A 20,950-nucleotide genomic window follows, 5' to 3' on the forward strand; every position below is an offset into this window, starting at 1 on the left:
ATACAGTTATGATTACACAAATCATAAAAATTAACATATCTTCCAGTATTTGTAGGTACTTGCATCTGACTAAATACACCTTGGGAAGCTAGACTTAAGGTCAAGGGCTGCATAATGCATTTTCCGCTGAAAGGGATGGTTGAAAGTGTATTTTCTGCATTATTATTTTTTAAATCTAGGAGATAGTGAACATCCTCTCAGGTCCCAGCATGGGTGAAATTTGCAAGTAAAAAATGTATTTTTTTACATAATAGTATTCAAACAGTTTCAGATTTATATATAATTATAAAAAAAAAAGTCCAGTTACTGCTTGAAGGTGAAAGGAAAAATACAGGTAATTATAACATTGTTAGATTTTTTTTTTTTTTATAAATTTGGTAAGAACAAAGGGCCAGATTCACGTACACTAGCAGCGGCGTAACGTATCCCGTTTACGTTACACCGGCGCAAGTTTTCAGCGTAAGTGCCTGATTCACAAAGCACTTACCTGTAAACTTGCGGCGGTGTATCGTAAACACGTCCGGGGCAAGCCCACTCAATTCAAATGGTGCGTGTATTATTTAAATTAGGCGCGCTCCCGCGCCGGACGTACTGCGCATGCTCCGTTAGGAAATTCCCGCCGTGCTTTGCGCGAAGTGACGTCATTTTTTTGAACGGCGACGTGCGTAACATACTTTTGTATTCCCGGACGTCTTACGCAAAAAAAAAATTTAGAAATTCGAAGCGTGAACGACAGCCATACTTTAACATGGCTCCTGTAAAGTTAAGGCATGTAAAACGAGGCTTAACTTTGCGACGGGAAAAAATTACTAGCGACGACGTAACGAACGCGAAAACCATTGTGGATCGCCGTAAATGCTCATTAGCATTCCCTGACGCAGGAAAACAACGCAAACTCCACCCAGCGGCGGCCGAAGTATTGCAGCCTAAGATCCGAAGGCGTACAAAGCCGTAAGCCTGACGGATCTTAGCCAAAAGCCGTCATATCTTGTTTGTGAATCACAAATAACGATACGACGCGGCAAATTCGAAAATACGCCAGAGTATCAGTAGATTCTCCGGCGTATCTCGTCTGAGAATCTGGCCCAAAATATTTATTCATGTCTACTCTCTTTTTGGCTGCACTGTTTAAATAGAAATATGTTTAAATACAAATATATTTGGGCCTGTCGCAGTATGCAAAACTGCCCCTGACCACAATTTGGTGGCCCCCTCCTAACCATAACATTCAGTACTAACACATTCCAGCTGGACTTAATGTGATTATTTGTTTTGATAAAGTAAGTACTGTATTTATTGGCATATAACACTCACTTTTTTACCCTGAAAATAGAGTGTAAACTGTGCCTGCGTGTTATACGCAGGGGGCTGTGGAAAGTTTTTTTCCAGAAACTTCCCTCTTAAAGTTAGGGTACATGTTATACGCCGATAAATACGGTAAGTATTTATAACTTTGAACCATTACATATAGTAAGCTGTAAAGTTTATGAAATAACAAACCAAAAAATAAATAAAAGTAATCTAAAATATAAGACAGTTGATTTATTATGAATAGATATAGCTGTATTGCAAATCAATTCATATTGATATTATTATTATTATTATTATTATTATTATTATTATTATTATTATTATTATTATTATTATTATCATTTGTTCATAAAATGTAACTAGAATATCATAAGATGGTCCCAATAATAATAATAATAATTAATACAGGCAGCCCCAGAGTTGCAAACATTCGACTTACGTACGAGGGAGACACCAGGAAGTGAGAGAAAATCTACCCCTAGGAAGGGAAAAGAACCGCAGGTCCCTTTTGGTAGTCCCGTCTCAGGATAGCCAATAACTCGCACCCAGAGGGATATCCTGAGACGGGACTACCAAGAGGGACCTGCGGTTCTTTGGATTACAGTCCATTCAGATAACCACCCATACAGACACGATCAGAAAGTGCGCTTGGATCTATATGCTGTTACCTTACAGCAGTAAGGTAAGGGGACATCCTCACTCACCTTAAAGGGATCATTGTATATCCATCCTTTTTTTCACGCTATATGTTTGGGATATACACCAGCACCTTTTTTTTATTTTGGACTTTTTGATTAGCATTCAATTTTCCGTTCTTATCACAACATTAAGCTCTGCTGCATGGACTTTTTAGCTTAGCTTATCCCAGTCACTTATGTTATGCACATTGTACATCTTTATTTGCATCATTTTATTACTTATTTTACTCCACTGAGAAGAGTTTATGAAGTTATTTTATTGGCACATATGCTTAGAATTGATACACCGTTGTCAGCCAGTTCAATGATCCTTTTTTGATGACATTTTTGTTTATATTGGTTTAACCACAGATAGACCACCTTTTACTTCCTCCACACGCCTTTCCCATCCCCCATTCACAGCGCAGCACTACTTCCCTTTTTTGTTGTTATCTTATGGTCTGATACACCTTTTAGTGCCGCAGCTGTATCCCCCCCCCCCCCCCCCCCATTTCTTGGTGGCGCGGTAATATCCACTCCTTCACGTGTTGTAATTCACAGCGTTCTTGACGGTCGCAATTTTTGACAAGATTTGTGTGGCCATGTATATGCAAGACAGGTTTGAGCCAACATCTGTCAGAACAAAATCCATGGTTTTGTTGTCGGAATGTCCGATCGTCTGTACGCGGCATAAGAGTTATCATGGGGAAAAAGGTGTCTCCGGTGAAACCGTATTACCAATACTTGTTTCCACGACAACCCAAAATTAAGAAAATCCAATTGTCACGACAAAATCTTCTGAACAGGGACACAGACAGCAAAAAAAACAGTACAGGGGTGTAACTCGTCCCTATGCTATCCAAACAAATGAAAACATCTATTTTTTTGGCTGATGTTACACTTAAAAAGTGTGCCTGTTCCTAATTACATACAAATTCAATTTAAGAACAAACCTAAGTCATCTTGTTTCTAACCCGGGGGCTGCCTGTAATATTATTTGTAAGCTTTATTTATGTTTTTTATTTCATTGGAAAACAAATTGAAGATTTAGTAGCTTTATACCATAAAAGTTTACTTAAAATATTCCTCTCAGCAAATGAATTAATTTCTTAACTGTCTTGCATCTTGTAACTAAGATTGCAAGCAAGCCCACAAGCATATTCGAGAAATTAGAATATCAAAGAATATCAAAAGTTATTCCGCGTGACGATAATAATAATAATATTACTAATAATTTATATTACTACTATTGTTATTATTACTATTATTTTTAGCATTATTATTATTTTTTATGTAACTTGAATATTAAAAAACAGTTTATGTATTAAAAGGTGTTGAAAATGTTCAGTTAGCAAAGCTAAAAGACACATTCAGCTGGACTTGTTTAGTAAAGTTTACGATATCTCACCACTCATCCAAGAGGCTTTTTTCAGTTCAGTGAGAGTTGGGAATATAGCCAACATTGATACCTGCATGGGCAAATCTAAGTTCCATAGCAAAGTGAAGTTGTGTTCACACTAACCCTGTCATGTAGTAATACAGTCTTGTATCTTGTAACTAAGCCTGATTGCAGATTCCAGAAACTAGAATATTAAAAGTTATTCCAAGTAACATAAACAACAATAATAATAATATTTGTTATTATTATTATTATTATTATTATTATTATTATTATTAGTAGTAGTAGTAGTAGTAGTAGTAGTAGTAGTAGTAGATATATATATATATTTTAATGTGACTTGAATATTAAAAATCAGTTCATGTAATAAATTGCAAAGGTGTTGAAAATTGTAATTTAGCAAAACTAAAAGACACATTCAGCTGGACTTGTTCAGTAATGTTGAAGATTTTTCACCACTCATCCAAGAGGCTTCATCAGTTCAGTGAGAGTTGGGAACATAGCCAACGTTAATACCTGCATGGGCAAATCTATTTCCCTTAGCAGAGTGAAGTTGTGTTCACACTAACCCAGTCATGTAGTGATATAGTCGTGTATCTTGTAACTAAACCTGATTGCAAATTCTAGAAACACATCTAAGAGGCTTCATCAGTTCAGTGAGAGTTGGGAACATAGCCAATGTCAATACCTGCATGGACAAATCTAATTGACTTAGTGAAGTTGTGTTCACACAAACCCTGTCATATAGTGATACAGGCATGTCTCTTGTAGCTTAGCCTGATTGTGAATTCTAGAAACTAGAATATCAACAGTTATTCTAAGTAACACCAACAATAATAATAATAATAATAATAATAATAATAATAATAATAATAATAATAATAAGAAGAAGAAGAATTGTTATTATTATTAGTATTATTCACATTATATATTTATTTATTTTGTAACTAGAATAATAAAAAACAGTTAATGTATTTAATTGCAAAGGTGTTGAACATGTTCATTTAGCAAAGCTTAAAGACACATTTAGCTGGACTTGTTCAGTAATGCATTAATGTTGAAGAGGTTTCACCTCTCATCCAAGAGGCTTCTTCAGTTCAGTGAGAGTTGGGAACATAGCCAATGTTAACACCTGCATGGACCAATCTTGTTCACTTCAAGCGAAGTTGTGTTATTATTACTAATTAATATTAATAAGTATAACTAATTATTAGCATTATATATATATATATTTATATATATATATATATATATATATATATATATATATATATATATATATATATATATATATATATATATATATATATCTTTTTCTAAATGTAACTCGAATATTAAAAATAAGTTCATGTATTAAGTTGCAAAGGTTTTGAAAATGTTAATTTAGCAAACCTAAAAAAAACACATTTAACTGGACTTTAACTGGACTTGTTTAGTAATGTTTACTAAACTCAGTGAGAGTTGGGAACATAGCCAACGTTAATACCTGCATGGGCAAATATAGTAAAGTGAAGTTGTGTTCACACTAACCCAGTCATGTAGTGATACAGTCTTGTATAATATAACTAATATAATATAACTAATAAGCCTGATTGCAAATTGTAAAAACTAGAATATCAAAAGTTATTCCAAGTAACAATAATAATAATTGTTATTATTATATTATTAGTATTAGCATTGTAATTTTTTTTTTTAAAGGTAACTCAAATATTAAAATGCAGTTCATGTATTAAATTGCAAAGCTAAAAGACACATTCAGCTGAACGTGTTCAGTAATGTTGAAGATGTTTTTCCACTCATCCAAGAGGCTTCTTCAGTTCAGTAAGAGTTAGAAACATAGCCAATGGTATAACCTGCTTGGGCAAATCAAATTCACTTAGCAAAGTGAAGTTGTGTTCACATTAACCCAGTCATGTGGTGATACAGTCTTGTATCTTGTAACTAAGACTGATTGCAAGCTCTATAAACTAGAATATCAAAAGTTAATCCAAGTAACAACAACAATAATTATTATTATTATTATTGATATTATATATATTTTTTAATGTAACTCAAATTGATTTATTAAAACGTGAGGTGTGGTGAACTGAAATTATTTTTGCTAGGATTTACTATATTGGTAAGCTGAAGTAAACCTGTATCTTCATCAAACATCCAATCGTGTGCAAGGGAATTGAAAACTGGAAACCTTCTTAATATGGCTGGAAGTTGAAAGTCATTTCATTTCATTTTCCTCCTCAAACCTGGTCCAGTTTTACTTTGCTGCAATTTATTAAATCAGGCCTAATATGAGTAGAATATGGATAGGTAAACTGGCATATGTCTGGCATGCAAGATTTGCATTAGCCCATGTTTAAAAAAAAAAAAAAACAATAATAACAAAAATGTATTGATAATTGTATTAATAACATTTCAAATACTATCATCTAAAATGCATTATATTTTTATAGTCACATTCTACATTTTTCAATTTATCCTATATACTTTTTTTTAGACCTAAAGGGTTGCATGTTAAGAATTTGAAGTTGTATATATATAAAATGTAAAATTTGGCTATATGTATTAGAGAAAGTGATTTCACTGATTTGTGTGGGAAGTGGAAAAAAGTAATGTAGGGGTCAAAGAATTCATTTTGCGCCTGAAATGAAAGAATTTGTGTCCTCATGTATTAGATAACTTCTAGTTCAAGATTGCTTTATTACTGCGGGTTTTACAGATACCATAAAAAAAGTTGTGTTAGAACTAGAAAAAAGAAAGTGAAAAGTTTTACCACTACAAATGATAGTTATTTTTCTTCATCATTATGTCTTATGTTTAGAATGTAAAAGCTTTTAAATAGAGGTACATTTTATTTAATGCACTTCTACATTAAGATCAATTAAGTGAAATGTATTATTTAAAGGGGACTCCAGTTTTGCTGAAAAAAAATCTCTTTAAAGCCCAATAAGTTTCAATTTGTTTTGCATAATGCAAAAAATTGTCAGGACAGGGAGTGATGGAAAAAGACAAAAACAAAAAACAACATTATAGTTCAGTAGGAAAGGTTTAGATTGGCCATAGATGGATCTTTTTTCATTCTGAATTCTAACAAATAATTGTATTAATAATTTTTTTATTCAAATGTATAGCAAAATGTAACTTAAAATTCATGATATTTTACAATATACATTATTATTTTCTTCTTGTATACTTTTATAAAAACCTAAAGTATTTTAAGTTGTATATTTAAACATTTGGCTATGTATATTTGAAGAAGTCATTAGATCGAATTCTGTTGAATGAGAGAGAGTTCACACATGGATGGAAATTCAGCCAGTCCACACTAAACCAGAAAAACTTTGCTCCATCTATTGCCAGCTTTAGAGCCTCTGCCGTGTTTTCATTGCTGTCTGTGACTTTCTGAACTGTGATGAGCACACCCTAGTTCTTACAATGGCATTACAGGAACGGGAAGGGAAAATCTTCCCTATCAGTTCACAGACCAAAATAACATTTCTATATGCTTTAAAGTTCCACTATATTTACAAAAGTATTGGGATACCTGCCTTTTCATGCATATGAACTTTAATGGCATCCCAGTCTTAGTCTGTAGGGTTCAATATTGAGTTGGCCCACCCTTTACAGCTATAACAGCTTCAACTCTTCTGGGAAGGCTGGCTCACAGTCTTAGCTCTAATTTATCCCAAATTTGAAGATGTTAAACCATCAGGGAAAAAGATCCGAAATGCGTTGCCAACATCCCTGAACGATGGACAGAAAATGTATATGTACCCCCCAGTACTTTGGGATTTTAAGGGCAGACTCAGATACTGGGTTAATTAGGTGCAAAAATATAAAGATTATTAATACATAATAAAGATTTTGGTGCATGCATCACCATCAATTGCATAAGATAGTAAAGTATACAAGGGCTTGTGATGATCTAATAAATGACATGGTAGTTTCTTCTCATAAGGCCGGCCACGGTTTCGGGGGAAACAGCATTTGAGAGCGTATGTCTTAAATCTAGAGCATTCAGCATCACGGCCCACATTGGACATATCAAAGTTAAAAACAATCAGAGATGAGACTGCATCAAAAGAAAAGTAATCCCCCAACAAACAAGTAGGGGGGACCCACCAAGGCCTTAAGTGCCTCTCACAAGGATTCAAAAAGGAGCAGCCAAACCAAGACAGCGAGAAAAGGGGATAAACAAGGAGAGGGAGAGAAACTTCCAGCTGGTAAGGAGTCAGTTAGTTGGTGTCGTTGATAGCATCTACCCACACCTTCTACAGTTTCCAGGTATCTGGAAGATTCCCCTTCTGTGTTCAGCTTGAGAGACAGTGACTGTCTGTCTCTCAGGCTGAACACAGAGGGGGGATCTTTCGATGTAGGTAGATACCATCAAATACACCAAATAACTCACTCCTTACCAGCTGGTAGTTTCTCTCCCCCTCCTTGTTCACCCCCTTCCCTCGCTGGTTCAGTTTGGCTGCTGTTTTTTTTATCCTTGAGTGAGGCACTTGAGGCCTTGGTGGGCCCTCCTACCTGTTTGTTGGGGGATTCACACTGAGGGGATTACTTTTCTTTTGATGCAGCCTCATCTCAGATTGTTTTAACCTTGATATGTCCAATGTGGGCCGTGATACTGAATTCTCTACACTTAAGACCTTCTGTCTCAACTCGCCCTGAAGAAGGGAAAGTCCTGTTTCCTGAAGCGCAGTGGTCATTATGAGAAGGAACTACCACGTTCTCTATTAGCTCGACACAAGCCCTTGTATACTTTATTATTTTATGCAATTGATAGTGATGTATGCACCAACAGTTTTATTATATATTAATAAACTTCATATTTTTGTACCTAATTAACCTAGTATCTGAGTCTGCCCCTAAAATCCCAAAGTCCCGGGGGGTACATATGCATTTTATGTCCGTAATTCATCCCAAGGGTGTTCTATTGGGTTGAGGTTGCAGGCCAGTCAAGTTCCTTAACCCCAAACTCGCCCATCCATGTCTTTATGGACCTTGCTTTGTGCGCTGGTCCAAATCATTTGGTGGAGGGGGGATTATGGTGTAGGGTTGTTTTTCAGGGGTTGGGCTTGGCACCTTAGTTCAAGTTAAGGGAACGCTTAAGGTGTCAGCATAAGACATTTTGACAATTTCATGTTCCCAACTTTGTGGGAACAGTTTGTGGATGGCCCCTTCCTTTTCTAACATGACTGTGCATCAGTGCACAAAGCAAGGTCAATAAAGACATGGATGTGTTAAGATTTTTGGGGAAGTCCAATGAAGAGTTTATCTTTCAGAATGGAATTCCCTATACTTTGTAGAGACTTTGTGTTGCATCTCTAGGTAAGGCAGTGAAGTGAAATCTCCCCAACAGACACAGACAGCAAAAAATAAACTTAGGCAGGCCATAGATGATATGAATTTCTTTCCTGCAACCATGGGTTACAGGAAAGACAATTCCTTGATTACCCTATCAACAATGTCAATGTTCATGGAGTAATCCCTCCTGCTGAGCTATTGTGTTCTCTTGGCAGGAGGAGGGTAGGGGAAGCTGTCCCTGCCAGGAAAACACAGTGATTATTGCTAATGGCTATAGCCGCTGACAATAATCCCATCCTAAAAACCTGACATGATAGTTGTACGATGGATCGATGGATTGACTTGGGTACAATGAGCCTGCCTATACATGGTTCAAATCATGGCCAGTTACCGCTGAACCAGCCGAGATTCAAACCTTCTATGACCAGCTTTACAAGTCTCTTTGCCTTGCCCTACTCTATCCACAACTAAAAACATTTTTTTGGAAACATATGGCCATGAAATTACAAAATATTTCTATATAATTCAAATTACAAAAGTGGAGTTTCCCTTTAAATTCTACAGAAAAATACACTCTATACTCTTTCAAACTTCACATCTTTTAAATATAAACTTAAGATATTTGTGAACATGCAGCATTGATATATTTCCTATTCAACAAAATTGATATGATAGACTTTTACAGTTTATAGTTTCATGTGTTTTGTCTGTATTAACTTCATACTTTTATAATCTAATATTTTGCTAACATAACTGCTGACTATGGATGGGTGAATGTAATATTGGCATTAACAAAAAAAATAAAGAGAAAGTTGTGTGTGAGATGATAATGTATTTGGGCCACGCACATCCATGTGAACCTAAACACACGCACATTTATAAATATTCATACATTCATTTTGTTTTATGTTGATGTTTTCATTTTTCACATCTGAAATTGATTTTGCTAATATTATTATTTATGTATGTATGTATTTATTTTTTATGACACAGTAAACATGGTGCTGTGGAATTAAATTATTATTTATTTTTTGACACACTAAACTAAAATTGTGCTGGGAATATAAATTAGAATTTTTATTATTTACTTATTTATTTTTATGACACAATATTGGAGTCTATTTATTAAAATTTTCACACACTTTCTCAATTTTTTTTAATTAAAACTTAAAAATAATAAAAAAAATGTGTGAGCCTTGAATGAACATTGTGGAAATGTTTTTGAAAATATTTATAAATAGACCCCTAAGCATGGTGCAGAGGATTAAGTTTTGCTTTAGCGAAATACATTCACCCATCCCTAGCAATGACATCACTGGATACCTCAAAAAGTGGTCAAAATGCTCTGCCCTAATCTCTGGCTTCTCTTGAAGAGTCAGGTAATGGAGCCTAATCTGTGAACCAATTTGTTAAGCCTATATGTTTTTGGGCAATAAATAAAAAATAAAAAAAATATTTCAAAGCACAAAATCTCTCTAAGTTTAACAGCTAGTTAATAATATTTTATATATATGCAAAAAAAATATAAAAAATCCAGAATGTTTTGTGTTTTTTTTCCCAATATATACGAGCCTTGCATATATACATATTTTTTTTTACATTTTTGACTTTCTTCTGAAGAAGCCTGAAAAAAAAACTCTTTTACTCTCTTACCCTTTCTCTCTTCTGTATTTCCCAAAAATCAGCCCGGAATGCAGAGCACTTTCACTACCTTTTATGACGTAGCAGGTGATGTCATAACTGGCAGGGATAGTCAACTTTCCCTCGACCTCCTCCCCTCCTGCAATGAAGGAAATATTTTCAACACTGGAAGCCGAGACTCATCTATGGTAAGTAATTTCAACTTTAATCTGCATCTCTAATAAATTTGCATTCACTTTTTTTAAGGAAATGTTTGCTTCCTGTGCTTGGTGTGGCTCTTTGATTGCTCTTTTTTTTTTTTTTTTAATAAAGCTTGGAATGAAGGATTTATAGATAAATGGTGATCTTCATTGCAGCATCACAGATATGCCTCATTTACTTTCAGTTTTATATATCTGGAAATTAGGATTAATGGTGGCTGCTTTGCATTCTTTTGGCAACGGCACTTATGCTTGGCTCTTTGTGTATTTTGTAGCCTTTTTAGAAAAGCCTGATGGTCTGTTTTGGATCTTTTTCCTTTTTTTTTTTCTTTGCTGCCTCCTGGGTGCCTATTAAACCTGTCAAGATGTCAGAGATATTGCAGAAAAGGGCAGGGGAGGGTCATGTGAAGGTTGTAGGCCCACGGGAATTTCTGCTTTACTTCTTTTTTTTTATTCTTTTCTTTTAAACCCTTTGCCAACTCGCTGTGTGTCCCGTAATTTTACGAAGAGGATCGGCAAGAGGCAATAAGGCATAGTACATAAATCAAAGAGAAGGAGCATGATCACAACCTTTTCAATGCAATGCTCATCAGTTTGATTGATGGCAGACTGTCAGTTCTGCAGCCCAAAGTCAAACTTGGACAAGCAAGGACATTTTAGGTTTAGGAATAAAAAATATAGATGGCTACATTTTGGTCGTCAAATAATGTACAGTGTATATAGTGTAATATAATTTTTAATGATTTAAATTATATATATATATATATATATATATATATATATACACATACATACACACACGTATCTATTTAATATATATTTTATTATTATTGTTATACAGGATTTATATAGCGCCAACAGGTTACGTAGCGCTTTACAATATAAAGGGGGGACAATACAGTTATAATACAATAAAATACAAAAGGATTAAGAGGTCCCTGCTCAGAAGAGCTTACAATCGAATATATACAGTATATATAATTTTATTCATATATATATATATATATATATATATATATATATATATATATATATATATATATATATATATATATATATATATATATATATATTATTATTATTTTATTTTACTACATATATGAGACATTTCCTAATATATAATACAGAGGCGACAATCTTCAAACGTTTTCCCCCCAATATATATATATATATATATATATATATATATATATATATATATATATATATATATACAGGGAGTGCAGAATTATTAGGCAAATTAGTATTTTGACCACATCATCCTCTTTATGCATGTTGTCTTACTCCAAGCTGTATAGGCTCGAAAGCCTACTACCAATTAAGCATATTAGGTGATGTGCATCTCTGTAATGAGAAGGGGTGTGGTCTAATGACTTCAACACCCTATATCAGGTGTGCATAATAATTAGGCAACTTCCTTTCCTTTGGCAAAATGGGTCAAAAGAAGGACTTGACAGGCTCAGAAAAGTCAAAAATAGTGAGATATCTTGCAGAGGGATGCAGCACTCTTAAAATTGCAAAGCTTCTGAAGCGTGATCATCGAACAATCAAGCGTTTCATTCAAAATAGTCAACAGGGTCGCAAGAAGCGTGTGGAAAAACCAAGGCGCAAAATAACTGCCCATGAACTGAGAAAAGTCAAGCCTGCAGCTGCCAAGATGCCACTTGCCACCAGTTTGGCCATATTTCAGAGCTGCAACATCACTGGAGTGCCCAAAAGTACAAGGTGTGCAATACTCAGAGACATGGCCAAGGTAAGAAAGGCTGAAAGACGACCACCACTGAACAAGACACACAAGCTGAAACGTCAAGACTGGGCCAAGAAATATCTCAAGACTGATTTTTCTAAGGTTTTATGGACTGATGAAATGAGAGTGAGTCTTGATGGGCCAGATGGATGGGCCCGTGGCTGGATTGGTAAAGGGCAGAGAGCCCCAGTCCGACTCAGACGCCAGCAAGGTGGAGGTGGAGTACTGGTTTGGGCTGGTATCATCAAAGATGAGCTTGTGGGGCCTTTTCGGGTTGAGGATGGAGTCAAGCTCAACTCCCAGTCCTACTGCCAGTTTCTGGAAGACACCTTCTTCAAGCAGTGGTACAGGAAGAAGTCTGCATCCTTCAAGAAAAACATGATTTTCATGCAGGACAATGCTCCAGCACATGCGCCCAAGTACTCCACAGCGTGGCTGGCAAGAAAGGGTATAAAAGAAGAAAAACTAATGACATGGCCTCCTTGTTCACCTGATCTGAACCGCATTGAGAACCTGTGGTCCATCATCAAATGTGAGATTTACAAGGAGGGAAAACAGTACACCTCTCTGAACAGTGTCTGGGAGGCTGCGGTTGCTGCTGCACGCAATGTTGATGGTGAACAGATCAAAACACTGACAGAATCCATGGATGGCAGGCTTTTGAGTGTCCTTGCAAAGAAAGGTGGCTATATTGGTCACTGATTTGTTTTTGTTTTGTTTTTGAATGTCAGAAATGTATATTTGTGAATGTTGAGATGTTATATTGGTTTCACTGGTAAAAACAAATAATTGAAATGGGTATATATTTGTTTTTTGTTAAGTTGCCTAATAATTATGCACAGTAATAGTCACCTGCACACACAGATATCCCCCTAAAATAGCTAAAACTAAAAACAAACTAAAAACTACTTCCAAAAATATTCAGCTTTGATATTAATGAGTTTTTTGGGTTCATTGAGAACATGGTTGTTGTTCAATAATAAAATTAATCCTCAAAAATACAACTTGCCTAATAATTCTGCACTCCCTGTATATATATATATATTCTCATACATTTACCCTTTACTTTTTTTATTGTTTATCCAAACTTTTATTTTTTTTAAACTCATTTTTCAATGAGCATTTAGGAGTTCAGAGGGCTGACATACACAGAATGTTATCTTGAACTATACATTCTGATCAGAATGTCAATAGGAAACCACTTACCTTCTAAGCAGGGAAAATTCCTGGGATTAAGCACAGATTACTTTGAGGTGGATGTGCTAAACAGCTGAAGGATAAATGGGCAACGGTGTGTCGAGTGGAGGCTGAATGGATTGTCTTGAATTCACCTTTTTATTTATATCAAAATAAAGGTGGAATCTATGGAGTCTAGAAGAAAGGTAGGAAAAACATTACTATAGAGAAAAACACAAGACCTTGAGAAAAGTGCTAAAAGTACAAAAGACCTGAAAGCTGTTTTTTATTATTACAAATGAGAATTATATTATAATATGGTTGTACAAGAGCAATTATAGGTCTCATATTGTTCAAGTAAAGTAGTCCTTCAAAACTAGTTTACATTTTTTACTGCTTTTGTGCAAGAGGATCAAAAATAGAGAGGAGGTAATAGCTGGTCACTATGGATAATTACGCATCATAATATATCATTGTACTGTCCTAAGACAGTACAATGATATATTATGATGCGTAATTATCCATAGTGACCAGCTATTACCTCCTCTCTATTTTTGAGAGGTGCCTTTTAAAAAAAGGTTAAGGTGTAGGAAGAGGAAATACTGTTAGGCCCCGTACACACGTCCGAGGAACTCGACGGGCAAAACTCATCGTTTTGCTCGTCGAGTTCTGTGTGAAGCCGCCGAGGATCTCGGCGAGCCAAGTTTCCTCATAGAACAATGAGGAAATGGAGAACATGTTCTCTATTTGGCTCGACGAGGAACTCGTCGGCTTCCTCGGCCGAAAGTGTACACACGCCGGGTTTCTCGGCAGAATTCAGCTCCGATCGAGTTTCTGGCTGAATTCTGCCGAGAAAATCGGTCGTGTGTACGGGGCCTCAGAACACCGCTTTGCCTAGCATATTGCAGAACCCCAAAGAAGTTGGTTAAAACATATGAAGACTTTTTTTCTCTTTTTTTTTTAAGGTCAATTTAAGAAAACTTGAGAGTGCAAAATCTGGTGCAGCTGTGCATGTTATCCAATCAGCTTCTAACTTCAGCTTGTTCAATAAAGCTTTGACAAACAAACAAAATGGAAGCTGATTGGTTTCTATGCAGAACTTCACCTTCACCTTCAACTTCAGATTTTGTACTCTCCAGTTTTCGTAAATCAACCCCTTAGGGCCCTTTCCCACGTACGGATCCCGTGAGGATCCGTACCGACACCTGCTTGCTCAGCGGAGATCGCTCCGTTGATCCCCACTGAGCCGGCAGATGACAGGGCGGTCCCTGCAAACTGTGCAGGGACCGCCCTGTCAGATCTGCGCTCTCCCCTATGGGGGGTTTGGATGAACACGGACCGTCTGTCCATGTTCACCCGATCCACTCTGCAGACGAATAGAAAAATAGGATTTTCCTCTGTCTGCAGAATTGGAGTATAGCGGACACCGATGAGATTGGGTGTCAGCGGATATTCATCCCCTGACACCCGCTATTGCATAGGGATACATGTATGTCCCTTTTTCATCCGTAAACGGATGGATGAAAAAGCGCACATGCGGTCCGCTGGTGTGAAAGGGACCCTAGTTTTCGAAAGAATAGGAAAGGAAATCATTTGGTGGAGGGGGGGATTATGGTGTGGGGTTGTTTTTCAGGGGTTGGGCTTCGCCCCTTAATTCCAGTGAAGGGAACTCTTAAGGCGTCAGCTTACCAAGACATTTTGGACAATTTCATGCTCCCACATTTGTGGGAAATGTTTGGGGATGGTCCCTTACTGTTCCAACATGACTGCACACCAGTGCACAAAGCAAGGCCCAGAAAGACATGAAGAGCGAGTTTGAGGTGGGGGAACTTTCCGGCCTGCACAGAGTCCTGACCTCAAACTGATAGAACACCTTTGGGATAAATTAGTGTGGAGACTGAGAGCCAGGCCTTCTTGTGCAACATCAGTGCCTGACCTCACAAATGCACTTCTGGAAGAATGTCTATGGGAATATTTGACCACACTAGACCGCCTTTCCAGAAGAGTTGAAGCTGTTTTAGCTGCAAAGGGTGGAACAATGCAATATTGACCCCTACAAACTAAGACTGGGGTGACATCAAAGTTCATGTGTGTGTAAAGGCAGCTGCTGTCCCAATACTTTTGACAATATAGTGTATATGGGGTGGCAGGACAGATGGCTTGTTATGTCTAGGCCGCTGCATATATGCGTCTCTGTGTAGTCCATTGGTTCCCCCAGAACTGTGACTGAGCTATCATTGACAGCTAATTGTCACATACTGATGATCAGTACCTGGTAGGATGGGCTCCCTATGATTTCAGCATTGTGCAGCGGATGAAAGTGCAGGAAGATTAGGAGGCCCTCGGGAGCTTGTTTAAAGTGCCGGCTGTTGTTGGTGTAAATGGATTATTTGCAACCCCCGTATGCAGCACATACTCACCCTAGCTTCATGGCTCCACCAGTCTATTGGGTTATCAGGATTGAATAAAATAGCCACACTTCCAGGTATTGGGGAGCATGTGTCTCATACCCCATCCTCCAACTTGGTGAGTGGCCCCAGCACTGTCACATAGGGTCAGGGATGGAGCCCCTAACCCTGTGTAAGCACCAGGATGCATCCTGAATCTTACATGGGGCTTCTTCTATTCAAGTCTGGTCCAAGAACAGAAGTCGTGGGGAAGCAAAGAAAATGTGAGTTAATGTATTTCCTACTACAGGCTCATGCATTACCACATTATTTTTTATTATTTTCACATTAAACACCCACCCAAAAAAAGCAGACAGTAGAACAGCTTTTTACTCTAGATACTATATTCATTAATGAATGCATTTTGTTTTTGTTCCATCTTCTCCTTTAATCAATTTATCTTTTGTGTTTTAAAAGTTCTCCTGCACGATTATTTAAACATAATTCCCAGTGCCAGGAATCACTTACTCATGCTCTGGGGAATGTCAGTTCCCAAAATCTCTTATTTTATTCCTATCATATTATTAAGTTAAATGCTCTTTAACAGGCCTGCATGGACGCCTAATGTATCTGAAATATTCGGAGGAACCAAAACAGATAAATGTAAATTAAATTTTGAGCAGAGATAGAGGTAAATTGAGTAGTGAGTAAATGGTAATAAATATGTGTATGACAATGATGTCTGTTGGTGTTGTATTTAATTTAGATAGGACATGTACAGATACAGCAGGTTTATGTTTCTGAGGAATAATCAGAGTCCGGTGAGAATTTACTGTTCATATGTATCAAGTTTTTAGCTTACCACCAACATAATAATAAACCAGGTTAAAGTGTAATTCTAGTGTAGCGCTGGTCTCCCAACGAGTCAGGCACTATTGAAAATGTAGGGGTGTCTGAGCCAATAGTTGGGCTTAGACTCTGTTAATTCTATTTAAATTAGCCTCTGTTCTGGCTATGGTTGTGCTCGGTATAGGTTTTCCCTTGTTGCCTGAAGGTGGCGTTACCACTTCAGGCTCATGTTGGAACTCTGGCAAACCTTAGTGTATTGAGTGACCCTTATCGGCAGCAGCCCAGTGGGAGAGGTGCCCCGCTGTGCATGCTGGGCAGACACCATTTTCCAGGGTCCTTCGCCTTGTGGGCCTCCTGGCGCGAGGTGGGCGTGCGTGATTTCAGTCTTGGGACCACGTTGGTCTGAGGCTGTGTTCCTGTCAAGTAGGCCCAGCTATGCTGGCTTGGGCCTATGGTTCTACAAGGGATCCCAAGCTGTCCATCCAAGTGGAGGAAGCTTCTTAGAGAAGGAAACTGGTGGAGGACCTGCCCTGGAGAAGACAAACAAGGCAAGCTGATGTCTCGGATAGGCCAGGTGACCTACTTCGGGGGTAGTGCTACACTAATTTTTACTCTGAAATAGAGTGAGAAAAAATACATAAAACCTTTGTCAGCTGTTTCATAGATTTCTTCTCACCTGCCACATGGTTGGTGGTTTAGGAAGACTCCAGGAAATACTAAATCCCAAATGAAGGTTCAAACTCTTCAATGGTCTATTCAAAATACAGAATAAAATAAATGTTTTGTCTAAAATTCTGTTTTAAAACCCAACTTCGGGCAATAAAAAAGTTTTCTAGGGGTGAGAAGAAAGCTTATACCCACGTGATCCTTCACTCCACTGGAACATGGCACTCCCCCGCGGTCCAATGTTCCTGGTCTATGGAGCTTGCTCTGGGCTTACTGATGTCATGAACAGTCCACAACTCAAAACTGCTGCAGCACGAGGGGTGGCTGACCAGTCTTGTGCAGGAGGATCATTGGACTGGGTAAGAAAGGTGATCCTTTCTCCTCTCCCCTAGACAAAAACAACTAGTTAACCCATGCAATGCGGGCACAGCCTCTTTGCATGGGAATATATATATATTTGTTTTTTGCTTGCTTTAAAGTCCATCAAGAATAACCTCTCATTGAAGCAAAACTAAAGTTAAATTTGAAAAAATTGCTTGCCAAAAGCTTTTTGGCTACCCGTTTCCTAATTGCACATGCACACACAATAAATGAAATAACACAGATGCTGGAAATAAGAGTCGGGAAAGGTAAACCACATACTGTATGTGGAAGATATGTTATCCATGGCCAGCCCAATAGAGAAGACTGAAAATTGCAAATCCAGAAGAAGACTGGGTAAGGATGGCAGCAGCATTGATAGAACAATGAGGTGGAGCATAAGGCCTCGTACACACGACCGAGTTTCTCTGCAAAAACCAGCAAGAACCTTGCTGGGAGATATTTTTTTGCCAAGGAAACAGGTCGTGTGTACATTTTCGTGGAGGAAACTGTCGAGAACCTTGACGAGCCAAAAAGAGAGCAAGTTCTCTATTTTCTCGATGGGAGTCTGATTTGGCTCGGCGAGATCCTCGTCGGGCTGGTTTTCAATGAGAAACTTGGACGTCTGTATGCTAAGAAACCCGCGCTTGCTCAGATTAAAGTATGAGACGGGAGTAAAAGTAGCATTTGTAATGGAGATAACACATTTTTAAAGCTGTAACAGACTGATGAGTGCAAATCGTCTCTTACCAAACTTTTATTTAACACGCACACACATGAAATTAGCAAAAGCAGCCCCAAGAGTTTAGCCAGTGGAATCAAACTTCCCCTGCCGTTGTATGTGTTGTATGTCACCGCGTTGGAGAACGAGGAGATTTTGTCTTGATTGTGTGTACGCAAAGCAAGCTTGTCGAGTTCCTCGACAAGCCTAACAAGGAACTCGACGAGGAACTCGATGTGTTTCGAAAGTCGAGTTTCTCGGTCGTGTGTACGAGGCCTAAGCCTCCCATCACCGAAAGAGGGCACTTTAGCCTAGTTCAGCTTTAAATGATTTGGTCCTAGCCCCCAAGGGACTTACCCCTTGAATACCTGTATGGTTACTTTTATAGTCAAAAATGCCCATACTGTTTCTCATTGATCAGACTTTACAGGGAATTATTTCATCATAGTGGTGATTGACTCATACAACTGATCACTGCACTTAACAATTGTTCTTCTATCCCATGATTAGTAACTACTCTGAAAGTCATGCGCCTAGTCCCTGGAAGTCTAAAATCACAATCTCTGCTTTATATTGTAGGTGGGAATAAGGTTTACCAGCATGGTGGTTTTCCTACATGGGTTACATTTTCGGGAGGATTGCTAGTTTGCTCAATGACATGCTCAACTCTTGCTTTAAAGAAAACATCTAGCCTATTTCCAAGCTAACCTACAGTATGAAGATAAAAGATGATAGTTGTAATTGTCCAATTTCAAAACCATATCAAAAGTGGCAGCTTTCCTTAGATTTTTTTCAGGCTGCCTTAAAATCCTATTAGAAATGTTGTAATTTCTACATTGAACTGCATGACATTCTACAGCTTAGCCGATTAAAACTATTTCCTTCTATACACAACTGATGGCCCTTGTCTTTTAAATAGTCCTTAAATTCTAAAAGTAATTTGCTAAATACTCATTTTGACCTTGGGTATTTTTATACATATCAATTAGGTCATTGATAAGGCTTATCTTGTTTCTCTGAAGCTACACAAGTTTAGTTTTCTAGATTTGTCTTATACATGACACCTCACACATAACATTTCTATCCATTTTATTAATTTGGTTGCCTGCCTTTGAACCCACTTTGAATCGGCCATGTCTTTACTCTGTGTGGTTCCTGATATTATACATCATATTAATGATATGGCTATACCAAGGACATCTTGAGCACAATATTTATTTCCTGGATGGTATCAGAGTCTCTTTTCCTAAGGCCCCTTTCATACTTGTACGACTGCAAAGTAGCATGACAAGTCGTTCCTTATGATTTCCAATGACAACCATTCATATTAGTATGACTTCAAGTCGATCAGACTTCAAAGTAGTCCCTGCACTACTTTGGTCCGATTTTGATGCCAGTTACACAGGCATCCTCTGAAATCGTGGCAAAATCGCGGCCGTGAAATTGTGGTAAATTACTAAGTCATAGTAGTGTAAAAGGGGCCTCATAAGGACATATGCTAATTTTTCTTTTGTACCTTATTGACTCATTTATGTGCGGTCCTCAAATTTTAAGTAAGGCCGATAATTATTCAGTTGGATATTACTGATCATGATGGATGACACAGTCATAAAAGCGTTTTGTTTTGCATATGGCTGTCCCCAACAGAATGTGTCTCTGCATTTGTCCCTGGTTATATCATGTATGTGCACTGTAGCCCCTTTAAGGTTTGGGAGTTGCCCAGCTTGGACATATTGATTGCAACACTGGATCACTCTCATCTTCCTTCCATCTCCTCCCTGCCGGTGGGCACGGTCAGTAAGTTGCCCGCAGAGTTATAGTCACCTTATCATATACAGTACATCACAAAAGTGAATACACTCTTTTCATGTGACAACAGTGAAGAAATGACACTTTGCTACAATGTAAAGTAGTGAGTGTACAGCTTGTATAACAGTGTAAATTTGCGGTCCCCTCAAAAAAACTTAACACACAGCCATTAATGTCTAAGCCGCTGGCAACAAAAGTGAGTTCACCCCTAAGTGCACCATAATTGGGTCCAAAGTGTCAATATTTTGTGTGGCCACCATTATTTTCCAGCACTGCCTTAACCTTCTTGGGCATGGAGTTCACCAGAGCTTCACAGTTTTCCACTGGAGTCTCTTCCACTCCTCCATGAAGACGTCATGGAGCTGGTGGATGTTAGAGACCTTGCGCTCCTCCACCTTCCATTTGAAGATGCCCCACAGATGCTCAATAGGGTTTAGGTATGGAGACATGATTGGCCAGTCCATCACCTTTACCCTCAGTTTCTTTAACAAGGCAGTGCTCATCTTAGAGGTGTGTTTTGGGTCGTTATCATGTTGAAATATTGCTCTGTTGCCCAGGAAGGGGATCATGCTCTGCTTTAGTATGTCACAGTACATGTTGACATTCATGGTTCCCTTAATGAACTGTAGTTTCCCAGTGCCGGCAGCACTCATGCAGCCCCAAACCATGACACTCCCACCACCATGCCTGACTGGTGACT

General features: G+C 37.8%; 1 protein-coding gene across 2 annotated transcripts in view; it reads left to right on the forward strand.

Moving 5' to 3' along the window:
* Nucleotides 1-20,950, forward strand: part of CTNNA2 (catenin alpha 2) — an 832,954-nt gene that overhangs the window by 735,779 nt on the left and 76,225 nt on the right. Inside the window, exon 11 of one of the 2 annotated variants that reach the window (XM_040335493.1) lies at nucleotides 10,380-10,523. The exons of the other annotated variant lie outside the window; for it this stretch is intronic. Coding sequence (XP_040191427.1) covers nucleotides 10,380-10,523 — 144 coding nt within the window. The remainder of the gene's footprint in view (nucleotides 1-10,379; nucleotides 10,524-20,950) is intronic. 2 annotated transcript variants of the gene reach the window in all.

The sequence above is a fragment of the Rana temporaria genome, chromosome 1 (assembly GCF_905171775.1).
Source record: "Rana temporaria chromosome 1, aRanTem1.1, whole genome shotgun sequence".
Lineage (NCBI taxonomy): Eukaryota > Metazoa > Chordata > Amphibia > Anura > Ranidae > Rana > Rana temporaria.